The sequence below is a fragment of the Salvelinus fontinalis genome, chromosome 29 (assembly GCF_029448725.1).
Source record: "Salvelinus fontinalis isolate EN_2023a chromosome 29, ASM2944872v1, whole genome shotgun sequence".
In the NCBI taxonomy this organism is placed as follows: Eukaryota; Metazoa; Chordata; class Actinopteri; order Salmoniformes; family Salmonidae; genus Salvelinus; species Salvelinus fontinalis.
In genome coordinates, this window is record NC_074693.1 from 33640663 (window position 1) to 33654110 (window position 13448).

General features: G+C 43.7%; 1 protein-coding gene across 1 annotated transcript in view; it reads right to left on the reverse strand.

The window, feature by feature from the left end:
• Nucleotides 1–6431: 6431 nt before the first annotated feature.
• Nucleotides 6432–13448, reverse strand: part of LOC129827856 (neuronal acetylcholine receptor subunit alpha-7-like) — a 73227-nt gene continuing 66210 nt past the window's right edge. The window contains exons 8-10 of the mRNA XM_055889094.1: nucleotides 12299–12385; nucleotides 9440–9549; nucleotides 6432–9325 (exon numbers count right to left, since the gene is read on the reverse strand). Coding sequence (XP_055745069.1) covers nucleotides 8717–9325; nucleotides 9440–9549; nucleotides 12299–12385 — 806 coding nt within the window. The 3' untranslated portion in view covers nucleotides 6432–8716. The remainder of the gene's footprint in view (nucleotides 9326–9439; nucleotides 9550–12298; nucleotides 12386–13448) is intronic.

Genomic DNA, 13448 nt, shown 5'->3' on the forward strand with positions numbered 1-13448 from the left:
GTGACAATGGGAATTAATGAGGCAGGGCAGGTGCATGCAGGTAGGCAAGTTTTTGGTGTTTTCAGCCCTGTTCCACCCCTTTATGTTAATTTATTCATATGTGCAAATACGCTCATTGTATTTATGCAAATTATGCACAAATAACGTTCTTTAAAATAATAATAAAAAACTTAGAATATATGTATATATATGATTGCATTCTAAGAAAACAAAAGTGAAATTTGACAATAAATTGAACACCTGAATTACCACCAAAATCACTGAACTCCATTATTTGTCCCCGCAAGTAAAAATGTGTGTGCTATAATTCAGTCAATATCTGAAGGAAAAAAACATTCAAAAAATTTGGAGTATCTTCATCCATTGTCCAACTGTTTCATTTATTATAACTGTTTTTACTTTTTAACTATTTTGATGACCGTTTCTAGTGTGTGCATTAAGCCGCCCGCATACTAGGTTGGGTTTGCTCCTAGCAGAACTCAGCTGGGCAAACGCAAACTCCCTTAAAAGACCTTTGCTTCAAAAAAAAGAAAAAAAGAATCCTGTCCATATATCCCACTCCCGTAGAAGTACTGTTGACAACTCACAGACGAAGGGGCGTAGACTTCGGCTACCAAACTTCGACTTTGCTCAAGAAAACGTTTTGTGTGATCGAACAGACGTAAAAAACGTACGGCTACGTGGAGCAGGCCTTTGCCAACAAGCTTCTTAAATACCAGCCCCTCGTGGCACGCTTGGACAGCCTCGGGTGTAGGTGCAAGCTGATATTTAGCAGTCTTGGGAACGTACACAGGCTTGCAGTGCGTGGCCTCCAGATTGCGGGCCTGACAAAAACTAGGGCAAAGCAGTTGGCCAGGTACTGCTCATGGGCAGTCTAGCTGTTTGGAGAAGGAGGTGCTTTCTGTACCCTTGAGTGTCCATTCGTACAGTGAAATTTGATGTAGCTTTTTTAATGTACATTTGATTGGTGGATTCAAATAAAGTATTTTGTGTGTGTGTGTGTGTGTCTTTTATAAACTAACACTACCTTTTGAAACATTTTCACCCTTACTAGCTCTGACTTTGCTGATAGCTACTTTATTGAGGAAAATGTGTGTGTTTGTGTGTGTGTGTGATGTGAGTTATATAAGTGTCAGTTTGACACACCCATTCTACCTCTCTACATCCCTCCATTCCCTTAGGCAATGCCGCAGAGAAGCAGGCAAGGAGGGTTATAGGTTAGCTCGCTAGCATCAGTTTCAACTCAGCTAACCCACAGCCTTGTCAAACACACAGGCACACACACTGACAAACACACACACACAGCCAGAGCCCAGTCCTATCTTTATCCTAGAGATGATCAGTGATTTTAAGATGATCCCTGCGTCAGTAGAAATGTCCTTTACTACCCTATTCAATGTCTTTCTGAGGTAGTCCCGTTCCCTACTTTCAAATCTCTCTTCATCTCTCTCTCTCTCTCTGCCTCTCACTCTCTCATCTCTCTCTTCCCACCTCTCTCTTTCTCCCCCACCCTCTCTTCCCTTTCTTTCTCTCCCCTCTTTCCATCTCTCTCATGCGTCATCTGTGGTGTTGGGGAGGGTGGAGGTAAATCTTCCAATAAAACACACACTGTCATCCGGCTGTTAAATCCTCCACTAACCATAAACACAGAGCCTTTAAAACCCTTTTAAAGCATCATCCCTATCTCTTACTCACATGATCAGACACACACACTCAATCCTCTACAACACGACGACCGTGATGGTGATCTTGGCACACAAAGAACTCAATGGTGCGCACAGAGAGTGGTTCCTATCAAGGCATGGGAATGCTTGGCCTATATTACACTCTAACGACTGGGCCTAGAATTGCTGGACAGTCATACCAACTTCCTCTGAGGGTATGTGGCCATGGCAGTTTCTGACGGACTGTTTTAACAGTCTAATCCTCAACTATCGATAATCCCTCTGCTCGCTAAGCTTTATACATCATTATACTTTGGCAGTACCATCAGTGGGGTACTAAGTTCTTCTGAAATTTTAAGTGAGTTGAATATACAACAACCTGAAAGGTTGTCACCAATGGTGCAGAACATCACTTTCAACAGAACTGGGCCAACTAGAACAGATTGGAGTTGCACAGAGGCAGAACAGAACCAAAGTGATGTCAGAGGTTGAGGTCATAGAAATAGAATGGATAGAGGCAGCACAGCGGGAGTTTTCCATTCTATGTCACTTAGTGTCGCCTGTACAAAATGGCTGTGCAATTGTTGCATACTGTGAGGGTTCAGTGACCAGCCAGAGGAAGATGACGCGACAGCACCCTCCTCGGGAGGTAGGTACTCAGTGTAAAGCCAATTAGTACACAGCTTGAACCACTAATTGCTTTGTGTCTTCTTCTATATAGAGGTGCCACGATAGGAGCTGGGAGAGAATTGGGAGTAGAGACAGGGACCTGTGAGGTTGTCGGATTTTCATACCTCAGAGAAAGCTTATTTTACTGGGGAATCTTGTCTCTGTTATTCCAGGCAGTCTATACAGTGCCTTGCAAAAGTATTCACCCCCCCTTGGCGTTTTTCCTATTTTGTTTCATTACAACCTGTCATTTAAAGATTTTTATTTATACAGTATGTAATGGACATACACAAAATAGTCCAAATTGGTGGAGTGAAATGAATTAAATAAATAAATAAATGAAAAGTGGTGCGTGCATATGTATTCACCCCCTTTGCTATGAAGCCCCTAAATAATATCTGGTGCAACCAATTACCTTCAGAAGTCACATAATTATTTAAATAAAGTCCACCTGTGTGCAATCTAAGTGTCACATGATCTGTCACATAATCTCAGTATATATACACCTGTTCTGAAAGGCCCCAGAGTCTGCAACATCACTAAGCAAGGGGCACGACCAAGAAAGCGGCACTATGAAGACCAAGGAGCTCTCCAAACAGGTCAGGGACAAAGTTGTGGAGAAGTACAGATCAGGGTTGGGTTATACAAAAATATCAGAAACATTGAACATCCCACAGAGCACCATTAAATCCATTATTTAAAAAATGGGAGGAATATGGCACCACAACAAACCTGCCAAGAGAGGGCCACCCACCAAAACTCACGGACCAGGCAAGGAGGGCATTAATCAGAGGCAACAAAGAGACCAAAGATAAACCTGAAGGAGCTGCAAATCTCCACAGTGGAGATTGGAGTATCTGTCCATAGGACCACTTTAAGCCATAAACTCCACAGAGCTGGGCTTTACGGGACGAGTGGCCAGACAAAAAGATATTGCTTACAGAATAAAAATAAGCAAACACGTTTGGTGTTCGCCAAAAGGCATGTGGGAGACTCCCCAAACATATGGAAGAAGGTACTCTGGTCACATGAGACTAAAATTTAGCTTTTTGGCCATCAAGGAAAACGCTATGTCTGGCACAAACCCAACACCTCTCATCACCCCGAGAACACCATCCACAGTGAAGCATGGTGGTGGCAGCATCATGCTGTGGGGATGTTTTTAATCGTCAGGGACTGTGAAACCGGTCAGAATTGAAGGAATGATGGGTTGTGCTAAATACAGGGAGATTCTTGAGGGAAACCTGTTTCAGTCTTCCAGAGATTTGAGACTGGGACGGAGGTTTACCTTCCAGCAGGACAATGACCCTAAGCATACTGCTAAAGCAACACTCGAGTGGTTTAAGAGGAAACATTTAAATGTCTTGGAATGGCCTAGTTAAATTGCAGACCTCAATCCAGTTGAGAATCTGTGGTATGACTTAAAGATTGCTGTACACTAGCGGGACCCATCCAACTTGAAAGAGCTGGAGCAGTTTTGCCTTGAAGAATGGGCCAAAATCCCAGTGGCTAGATGTGCCAAGCTTTTAGACACACCCCAAGAGACTTGCAGCTGTATTTACTGCAAAAGGTGGCTCTACAAAGTATTGACTTTGAGGGGGTGAATAGCTATGCACGCACAAGTTTTATTTTTTTTGGTCTTATTTCTTGTTCGTTTCACAATAATAAAAAAAGAAATGCATCTTAAAGTGGTAGGCATGTTGTTTAAATCAAATGATATAAACCCCACAAAATCTATTTTAATTCTAGGTTGTAAGGCAACAAAATGAAAAAATTGAAAAATGCCAAGGGGGGTGAATACTTTCGCAAGCCACTGTAGGTAGAGAGAAGCGTTCCTCCTGTAACTGTAACTGGCCTTTTGGTCAAACGGCTTAGTTTATTTGTTTTGTTACGCTGGTGTTTCAGCGTTGGATGTTACCCTGTACTGGAGTTATTTTGTCGGGCGAAAGAAGACCCGTTTAGAAAACAATCACAAGAAAAGGAATCATAACCACTGCCTCTGGTCTGTTCATTTTATGCCTCCAGCCTGTGTTCGGGTGCTTCGGACAAGCTGATCCGTTCACAGTACATAATACTGATAAACGTTTTGCTGATCCACAACCATAGAGTTACTCTGCAAATAACTGTTCAGCCATAGTAGAGGCAACCATATCGGGTTCACACATCTGAAACGGCCATAGACTTCCCTCACTTTTCCTGAGACATTTGTAAATCCGTTTTTTAGGGGGGTGCAATCACAGTACGTTCATTTGCAAACTGGTTGAATCAACATGGTTTCTACGTCATTCCGACCCAAACAATCAATGTGATGACGTTGAATAAATGTGGAATAACGAATATGATTTGGAAAAAGTCGTCAACGTAAGGGCATTTTGTATTTATTTCACCCAACTTCCACCCTACATCCAGTGACATGGTGCCATTTTTGTTTGACTTATCTTTGAATTGACATGAGTAAATGTAAATCAGAATTAGACCATTGAGCTGACATCTGTGCCCAGTGGGTTTGCTCTGAAATGTCAATCTGGGTTCAGCCACAAGGTTCTATAAGACACTTCTGAATCAGTTTAAAAAAAAACATAGCTATTTGAATACATAAATGATAGAATAACACTATTTTACCAAGATAGTCAGAATAAATCATCAAATACATTAAGAAATGTATTCTGATCATCAGATTAATTATTGTCATCACTGAACAACAACGTGACATAATTGACTTGTTTTTATGCTTGGTACCATTACGGCTGGCTAGACTAGACCATACTTAGAGGGAGATGGCAACGATGTGTTCTGATTGGTCTATTTGTATTTGTTCAGGCTTGTGATTGGATTGCAGATAGGCCAAGTTCAAATGGTTTTATGCAGATAGAACTTTCATTTGTTCCACTTAAAATGTACTTTTTCCAAAAATATAACTTCACAGTCATCTGAAGACCCATCTAAAGATCAATTATACGTGACTAACTCATTTTTGACAAAATTGTCAGAGCCTTACAGTCCCAGGGTCTCGATTGGTGAACGTGTTGCAAGACTCATGGATGGTCAGCTACTGTAGCAGTGAGAGTAGAATGCTAGGGCATTGAGGCTAATAATCTGGTGTGGGTTGATTACATGTAATCTGATTACAAACAAAACTAACCAATCAATTACGTTACCAGCAAAAATATTCTAATCAGATTAGATACTTTTTAAGAACTAGATTACTTTTTGGATTGCTTTTTTTTACTTTTAAAAATACATTGACATCTTTGTGTTTTCTCAATTACATTAAATTCAGCATTGAAAAAAGGCGCAATTTTAAGTTTGTTCCATCTGAGCGTGTCTGACCAAATCAGAGACCACTATGATGACACATTAAATGTGTTTAATGGATCCTTTTTGTCTTCTAATGCCTCCTCTAGGATAGGGGGCAGCATTTTCACGTTTGGATGAAAAGCATACCCAAATTCAACTGCCAGCTACTCATCCCCAGAAGATAAGATATGCATATTGTTAGTAGATTTGGATAGAAAACATGGAAAAGATGGAGAAAACACCTGTCTCCGTATTACATCTTCAAACTAAGGGCAACCATGGCATCCTTGACAGGGAGAAGTGTCCATCTATGAGGTATAGATAGTCTAGCTAGCTACATTTTCAGATATTACACGTTTCTAATTTTGACGGAAAGTCATTTCTATTTCAGGTTAAAGTGTACTGTTAGCTAGCTAGCTAGATGGACGCTTCTCCCTGTCAAGGATGCCATGGTTGCCCTTAGTTTGAAGATGTAATACGGAGACAGGTGTTTTCTCCATCTCCTTAGCTATCATACTCTAATTCCACTGATTTCAAAACTTGGTCCTCCAAAAAGTGAAGAGAAACACTTATGCAGTTCTACGACGCAATACTTTTTTTAAAGCAGCGTGGTTTCTCTAGCTAGCTAGCTAACAATAAGTGTGTGATCGTATTACTCGTATCTTAGAGCCATTTGCTTTGCTAGTTATAGCCTAATGTTAGCTAGCTAACATTGAAACTGGTGGTTAGCTACCTGCAGATTAGTAACAGGGTAGTAACATCATGAGTTGGGATTATGTTTCATTGTTTACCTAGCTAGCTAGCTACATGTCTTAACAAAAGACTCCACTATGCAAGTAAATATTTCAATAGAATGTCACTGCGACAACTGTTGATAAACGTATCTGGAAAATTCGCTCTGGCTATCTACTCCGATTTCAGAGCACTCTCATCTGTGTGCCAGATCGCAGAATAACTGATGAATTTACGAACGCTCAACACCCGTTTAATATGGCCGGTGTCAGTAAACATTGGCAAAAAAGCGTAAATTGTTGCCAGCAACACAGTTGCTTTCATCAACGCTCTGGATAACATAAAAACAGCCTAACCAGCTCTGAAAGGGCGAGCAGTTCTCTCATTTGTGTCTGGAAGTACCTAGCAAGCCAGCCAACGTTAGCCAGTTAGCTTGATAGCTTGACTGTTGGTGTTAGGACAGAACACTCGGATCAACCATTAAAGAGATGAGTGTGGCTAAAGCTTGAGAGGGTGTGAACGATGATGAATGGGTGTAGACAAAGAAGAGCTCTCCAGTAGGTACCAAAACATTCAAAGGCCATTTTCTCAAAAGGGAGGTTACAAGCTTGTCAACTTTCAAAGCAGAATTACTTTCCCATTGTTCCTCAAATGCAGTGTATGACATACCATTTTGTAGCTCTGAGTCTCTGCTTTTATCAAATGTTTAAAAAAAAACAGTTTCAAATTGTGCTACATAAGACCGAATCAAGGCGGTCGGTCACATATACACCCAGTCAGACCCTCTCCTGTCCCATTCATGCCCATATGGATAGTCCAGGTTGACCTTTTCTTAGGCTACATGGGAGGTTTATTAGGGAAGTGCAACGAAATCACAGGAAGAGAAGGACAGCAGTGTGACAACCGATACAACAGAGGAAGACTGACTGTGGGGTGGGGGGAATATGTTCAGTACACAGTAACAATGGTTATTCATAGAAAAAGATAGATGCACGGACTCACTCTCTGACATGACAGGCAGTCGATAAGTCATTGAACGTAACTATCTGCCCTGAGAGCTTTCACATACCATGGTCTTTATGGATAATAATACCACATTAAAACAAAACATGACATCTGAGTTTGTTTCAATCAATAAAAACAGGAAGTATCCGCCCCTGTGATCTTTAGTCATAGTAACCTCTACCTTTATGTGGTCAGAGGTAATCACGAGAGACAGACATCCTCCATGTTAATGTAACACCACTATATTCATTCCCCTATATTCAACACATGTCATATCAACTGATTGTAATTACTAATACTACGTGGATCTATTGTAGTTGTCTGATTATGGGGGAATTACGGTGTACATACTACATTTTAGTCATTTAACAGACGCTCTTATCCAGAGGGAACATCGACAGATGTTTCACCTAGTCGGCTCGGGGATTCGAACCAGCAACCTTTCGGTTACTGGCCCAACACTCTTAACTGCTAGGCTACCCGCCACCCTTTTATATTAGGGCAGCCTCCATCTCAGCAGGAGTTTCTTCCGTCTAGTAGCCGGTGCAGTAGTTCAGTATCCACTGATAGTCGCATGGTCATGTCGTTGTCCAGTGGTTTGTTTCCATAGCTCCTGTTGTTGCAGGTTGTTGAAGGTCGAGCTTCTAATGTACATGTGAGTCTTACACCATGACGTCACAAATCATTCACTGTTATCACAGAGTGGCACAGTCAATGTCGGAGTTAATGACGTCATTTGTGGACCTAGAGAACACCTAACTACTTCTACACCCGTGACAAAGTTAGCTGCTATTTAGAATCGCCAAGCAAAAAGTAAACGGTGTGTATGTACAGTACGCAAACTTATAATATGGTGAAAGTAAAATGGTTAGAATACGATAAGAAGGTCATAGTCACAGTGAAACATCTCTGTATTTACACAGTTACTTTAACAATGCTACATAATGTCACAAAGTCCAGAATGTCCAGTAAAGTTCTACATGTCGTAGAATGCATGTCCAGTAATCCAAAGTTCAAAGGTCGAGTAGATATTACAATGAGATATCTGGATGGCATGGCAACAAACAGGAACAACCTCAGTTAAGCTGGATCTAAGCAGAGGAGAGGGACTATGGAGAACCCTTGCATTGATGTTCAGTGTACATCTATTTACATTCAAATTGATTTTCTCAAATATACTCCAGAGTAATCTGGATAGAACATGTAAGGCTTGTTTTCCATACAGAGCATTGGCCTAGTCCTGTACTACAAAGCTGAATGGAGATTCTCCATTGAAAGTGGTTCTTAGTCCAGGCCTAGGCTTAATCTGTGTCTGGGGAAACTGGCCTATACGGTTTAATATATTGACACTATTTCTTTAGATAGTCCTTGGTCACGGCCTCCAAGAAGTTGGGAGCAGACATGAGGATGGTGAAGGTGCCGATGATGGAGAAGAGAGTGAAGGCCACCAGACACAGCCTGTCCACCACGGCAGCAGCAAACTTCCACTGGCTGCAGATCGCCACTTCCTCATCCTGGTCCCTGAAGCGCTGGGCGATATACGACACCTCCTCCAGGATCTGAAAGACTTCTGGAGGAGTAAAGATCAACCCTCCTCCTCCACCACCTCCTCTCCCTCTTCCAGCACCTCCCCCTGGGGGCTCAGCCTCCTCGCAGGGGGTCCCTTGGGCCAGTCCCCCCGACGCCACGCCTGAGTCGCTGGGACAGCGGGGGCTCTCCGCCGCGTTGTAGCTGAAGTAGAGGCCCATGCTGCCGTTGGAAGTGCCAGTGGAGCAGGGGGCCTGGGAGAGGGGCGGGGTGAGGCCCATCACGGTGCCCATAGGTCCCATCTCGATGGAGCTGGCGCTGGAATGTTGCTGGGGAGGGTGGCGGTACTGGTAGCCAGCGGGTTTGCGCTCCTCACCTGGCTGTTTCATTCGCAGAAACCATGCACACCAGTTCAACAGCACCACCCTGACCTGGACAGAGAGAAGAGGGGGTTGAGACTGAAACACACACACACAATGGCGACGATGATGACAACAACGATAATGATGATGAGGGATACGATGAAGATTGGGAACGGGACTCACCCATCTGGGCATCTTGCCGCCCTGTGGGTCGTGGTGATGGAACTGCAAGACCAGAACAGTCACCACCACAGACAGACCCACTATCATCATTGTACTGGCAAAGTACTGAGCTACAAAACAAAAGCCACAACCACATCAAACATTAACACAGTAACATCAAACGTGATACAGACACTGACCAAAAGAAAAAAGAGATTTGTGTGTCCCAAATGGCACTGGTCATGGCAAAAGCTGTGCACTAAATAGGGAATAGGTCGCCAGTTGAATGTGTCGTTGTATATCAGTGGAAAATCACGCAACCCATTAAAAGAACAGCAGTAAAACAGAAGAGAAGGCCAACAAGACCGAGCTTTAGTGCTGAGCCATTGAGGGCACATCATGAATGGGTTGTCTCAGGGGAGGGACTGGGGGGAGGCAGGGAGGGATGTGAGGGGAGCGTCACCCCGCTCAAGCGTTAACTCAACACTGTTCTTCCCCAAATATCTCAGTTCTGTAGCTGCCCCAGGCCAGTCACACCCCCCTCACTCTCTCTGTTAGCAAACAACCGCTAAACAGTTCAGACAAGAAGAAATGCTAGCGGGGCAAAATGCACATGACCCACTGTGGGATCAGGGGTTAGGGTCATCCCTAGTCGACTTAGGAAGAGGAAGATGAGGAAGATGTGAAGGAAGAGGAAGATGAGGGAGGAGTGAGGAAGAGAGGAGGTCGAGGAGGAGTGAAATAGAGGAGGAAATAGAGAAGACAGAGGAAGAGTATGGTGAAGGGTAAGCGAGGGAGCAGGAGAAAAGAGGAAGAGGAAAACACGGAAGCGGAACACAAATGAAGATAAGTATGAGAAAGAGGAGGAGGTGGATCCAGGAGAAGAGTTGGATTCTATTAAGGAAGAGTTGGATGAAGACACCAGATAGCAGTCCTGCCAGAGTCTAATCCAGCAGAGTGGAGGTGGGAAGTGCAGAGATGCCCCTACAGACCAACAGAGTGCTGACTAACACTGCCCTTCACTTAGAACTCTGCACAGCCCATCCCCATCGGAGCCTGTCAGCAGCTTCACATTCACACACAAAACTACATGAGTGTGTTCGAGTGAGACACACAGAGATGGAGCAGGCCAGGGAAGGGTAGGATGGGGGGGAAGATGAGAGAGGGTGCTGACGTTACCACTTTTTGGGTATAGTGGGACCTCATCAGCACCCTGGCTGTGGTTCAGTGTCTCGAGGCCAAAAAACACATTCAACCAATCGACTAATCATCAACATGTGGATTTGACAGATCAGGTGTGTTAGTGCTGGTCTGGAACAAAAGCCTGCAAACACTATGGCCTTCTAGGAGCAGGAGTGAGAAACACTGCTGTATAATGTATAAACAGACTGAAATGGACAGGCAGCTTCTGGAGTATAACTCACTGGCAGACAAACACGCTGTGTAGTTCATAGCAAAGACGGTATCATTCATTTTTATTTGACTCCTCAAGGTTTTTGAGCGCTGAGCACTGGGCCTCCGTGCTGGTCAATGGGACATCAAATCTGATTTATGATTACATCATAAACACAACTAACCGCAACTAACAGTTTCTTGTCCCTAATACAAATGCACCGATATTTACATGGTAAACAAATGTAGGACTATTTTGCAGGAAGATTTATAGAAACTGCATAGGTCTACACACACACACACACACACACACACCACACACACCACACACACACACACACGTCCTAGGTCTCCACACCAGAGAGGGGATGGCTGAATTAGTGAGCGTTTTACCCTCATATCACAAGTGTCTCATCGCAGCAGCTGAAGCCTTTGAAGTTCTCTCTCAGAACTTTACCCCCTAACGGTTACTCATATCCCTCCCTCCATCCAGCCTTGCATCCTGCTCTTCTTCCTCTCCTCACGGGGAGCCTGGCTTGTCACAGCCTACTAATAACGTTGACAGTATCATCGTCATTGTCAGCATGTTCCAACACCATCCTGCTCCATCATAACATTAAGGGATTGACACTGACATACTGGACATATATCACAGGGGGCTGGTGGCACTGTCTGTGATTTATTTAGAATTCAAGGCACACTTAACCAGCATGGCTACCACAGTATTCTGCAGCGATACGCCATCCAATCTGGTTTGAGCTTAATAGGACTATCATTTGATTTTCAACTGGACAATGACCCAAAACACACCTCCAGGCTGTATGAGGGCTATTTGACCAAGAAGGAGAGTGATAGAGCTGCATCAGATGACCTGGCCTCCACAGTCAACACTGACCTCAACCCAATTGAGATGGTTTGGGATGAGTTGGACCGCTGAGTGAAGGAAAAGCAGCCAATAAGTGCTCAGCATATGTGGGAACTCTTTCAAGACTGTTGGGAAAGCATTCCAGGTGAAGCTGGTTGAGAGAATGCCAAGAGTGTGACTGTCATCAAGGCAAAGGGTGGCTACTTGTTTGGTTACTACATGATTACATATGTGTTATTTCATGTGTTATTTCATAGTTTTGATGTCTTCACTATTAATCTACAATGTAGAAAATAGTACAAATAAAGAAAAACCCTTGAATGAGTAGGTGTGTCCAAACTTTTGACTGGTACTGTATGATTTTGATTGGACACCCTAGTACATAGGCTCTCAGCCCTCACTGACATTAATAACTTATTAATGTACCGCTAGTCGAACCTAGCGAGGCTATCAGAGGATCACAGACTGTATTAACATACACATTAATACACGATTTGCACACACACATTAATACAAACACACACTCTCTGGCTTTACACTCCCTAATGCACAGCCAATCAAACCAAACCATAAGAGGACAGAGGATAACGTATATAACACACACACACACACAAAGAACCCACCGATGAGAGGCACAGAGTCTGAGGTGGCGGGCATGATCTCAGCAACCAGTAGCATGAAGACTGTTAGAGAGAGCAAGACCGTGATACCTGGAGAGAGACAGAGAGACAGAGGCAGAGAGAGAGCGAGACAAAGAGAGACAGACAGAGAGAGAGAAAGTGAGAGAGAGAGCAAGAATAAGTCCTTCTACCTGTTAAGTATTGCATGATGAAAGACAAGCAGGTCTAGAGGGAAAGGGGTGGTGTGTGTGTGTGTGTGTGTGTGTGTGTGGTGTGTGGTGTGTGGTGTGTGGTGTGTGGTGTGTGGTGTGTGGTGTGTGTGTGTGTGTGTGTGTGTGTGTGTGTGTGTGTGTGTGTGTGTGTGTGTGTGTGTGTGTGTGTGTGTGTACACAAGCGAGTCTTTGCTGCCTCAGCCCAACCTGTCACAGTAATGTTTAGTGAAGTGTTATGCATGGCTAGCTGTGGACCAGCCAACACAGGACCAGAGGTGATGCCCAGGTGAGCTGATGATGTCATAAGATGAATAAACAAACCACTGTCGTCCTTCATAAGTAATCTGCTCGCCTGCTGTGCCTGTTTATGTCTGTTACACTGCTACTGACTACTGGGTTGTTGTAAACACACATTTCTATTCGTGATAGGGGAAAATAACTTAAATCGGTTCTACCAAATTTCTATCAACATGTTAAATGTGCAACCAGAGGGAAAACAATTCTAGATCACCTGTACTCCACACACAGAGACACGTACAAAGCTCTCCCTCGCCCTCCATTTGGTAAATCCGACCACAACTCTATCCTCCTGATTCCTTACAAGCAAAGATTAAAGCAGGAAGCACCAGTGACTCGGTCTATAAAAAAAAGTGGTCAGATGAAGCAGATGCTAAACTAGAGGACTGTTTTGCTAGCAAAGACTGGAACATGTTCCGGGATTCTTCCGATGACATTGGAGTACACCACATCAGTCACTGGCTTTATCAATAAGTGCATCGAGGACGTCGTCCCCACAGTGACTAAGTACGTACCCCAACCAGAAGCCATGGATTACAGGCAACATTCGCACTGAGCTAAAGGGTAGAGCTGCCGCTTTCAAGGTGTGGGACTCTAACCCGGAAGCTTACAAGAAATCCTGCTATGCCCTGCGACGAACCATC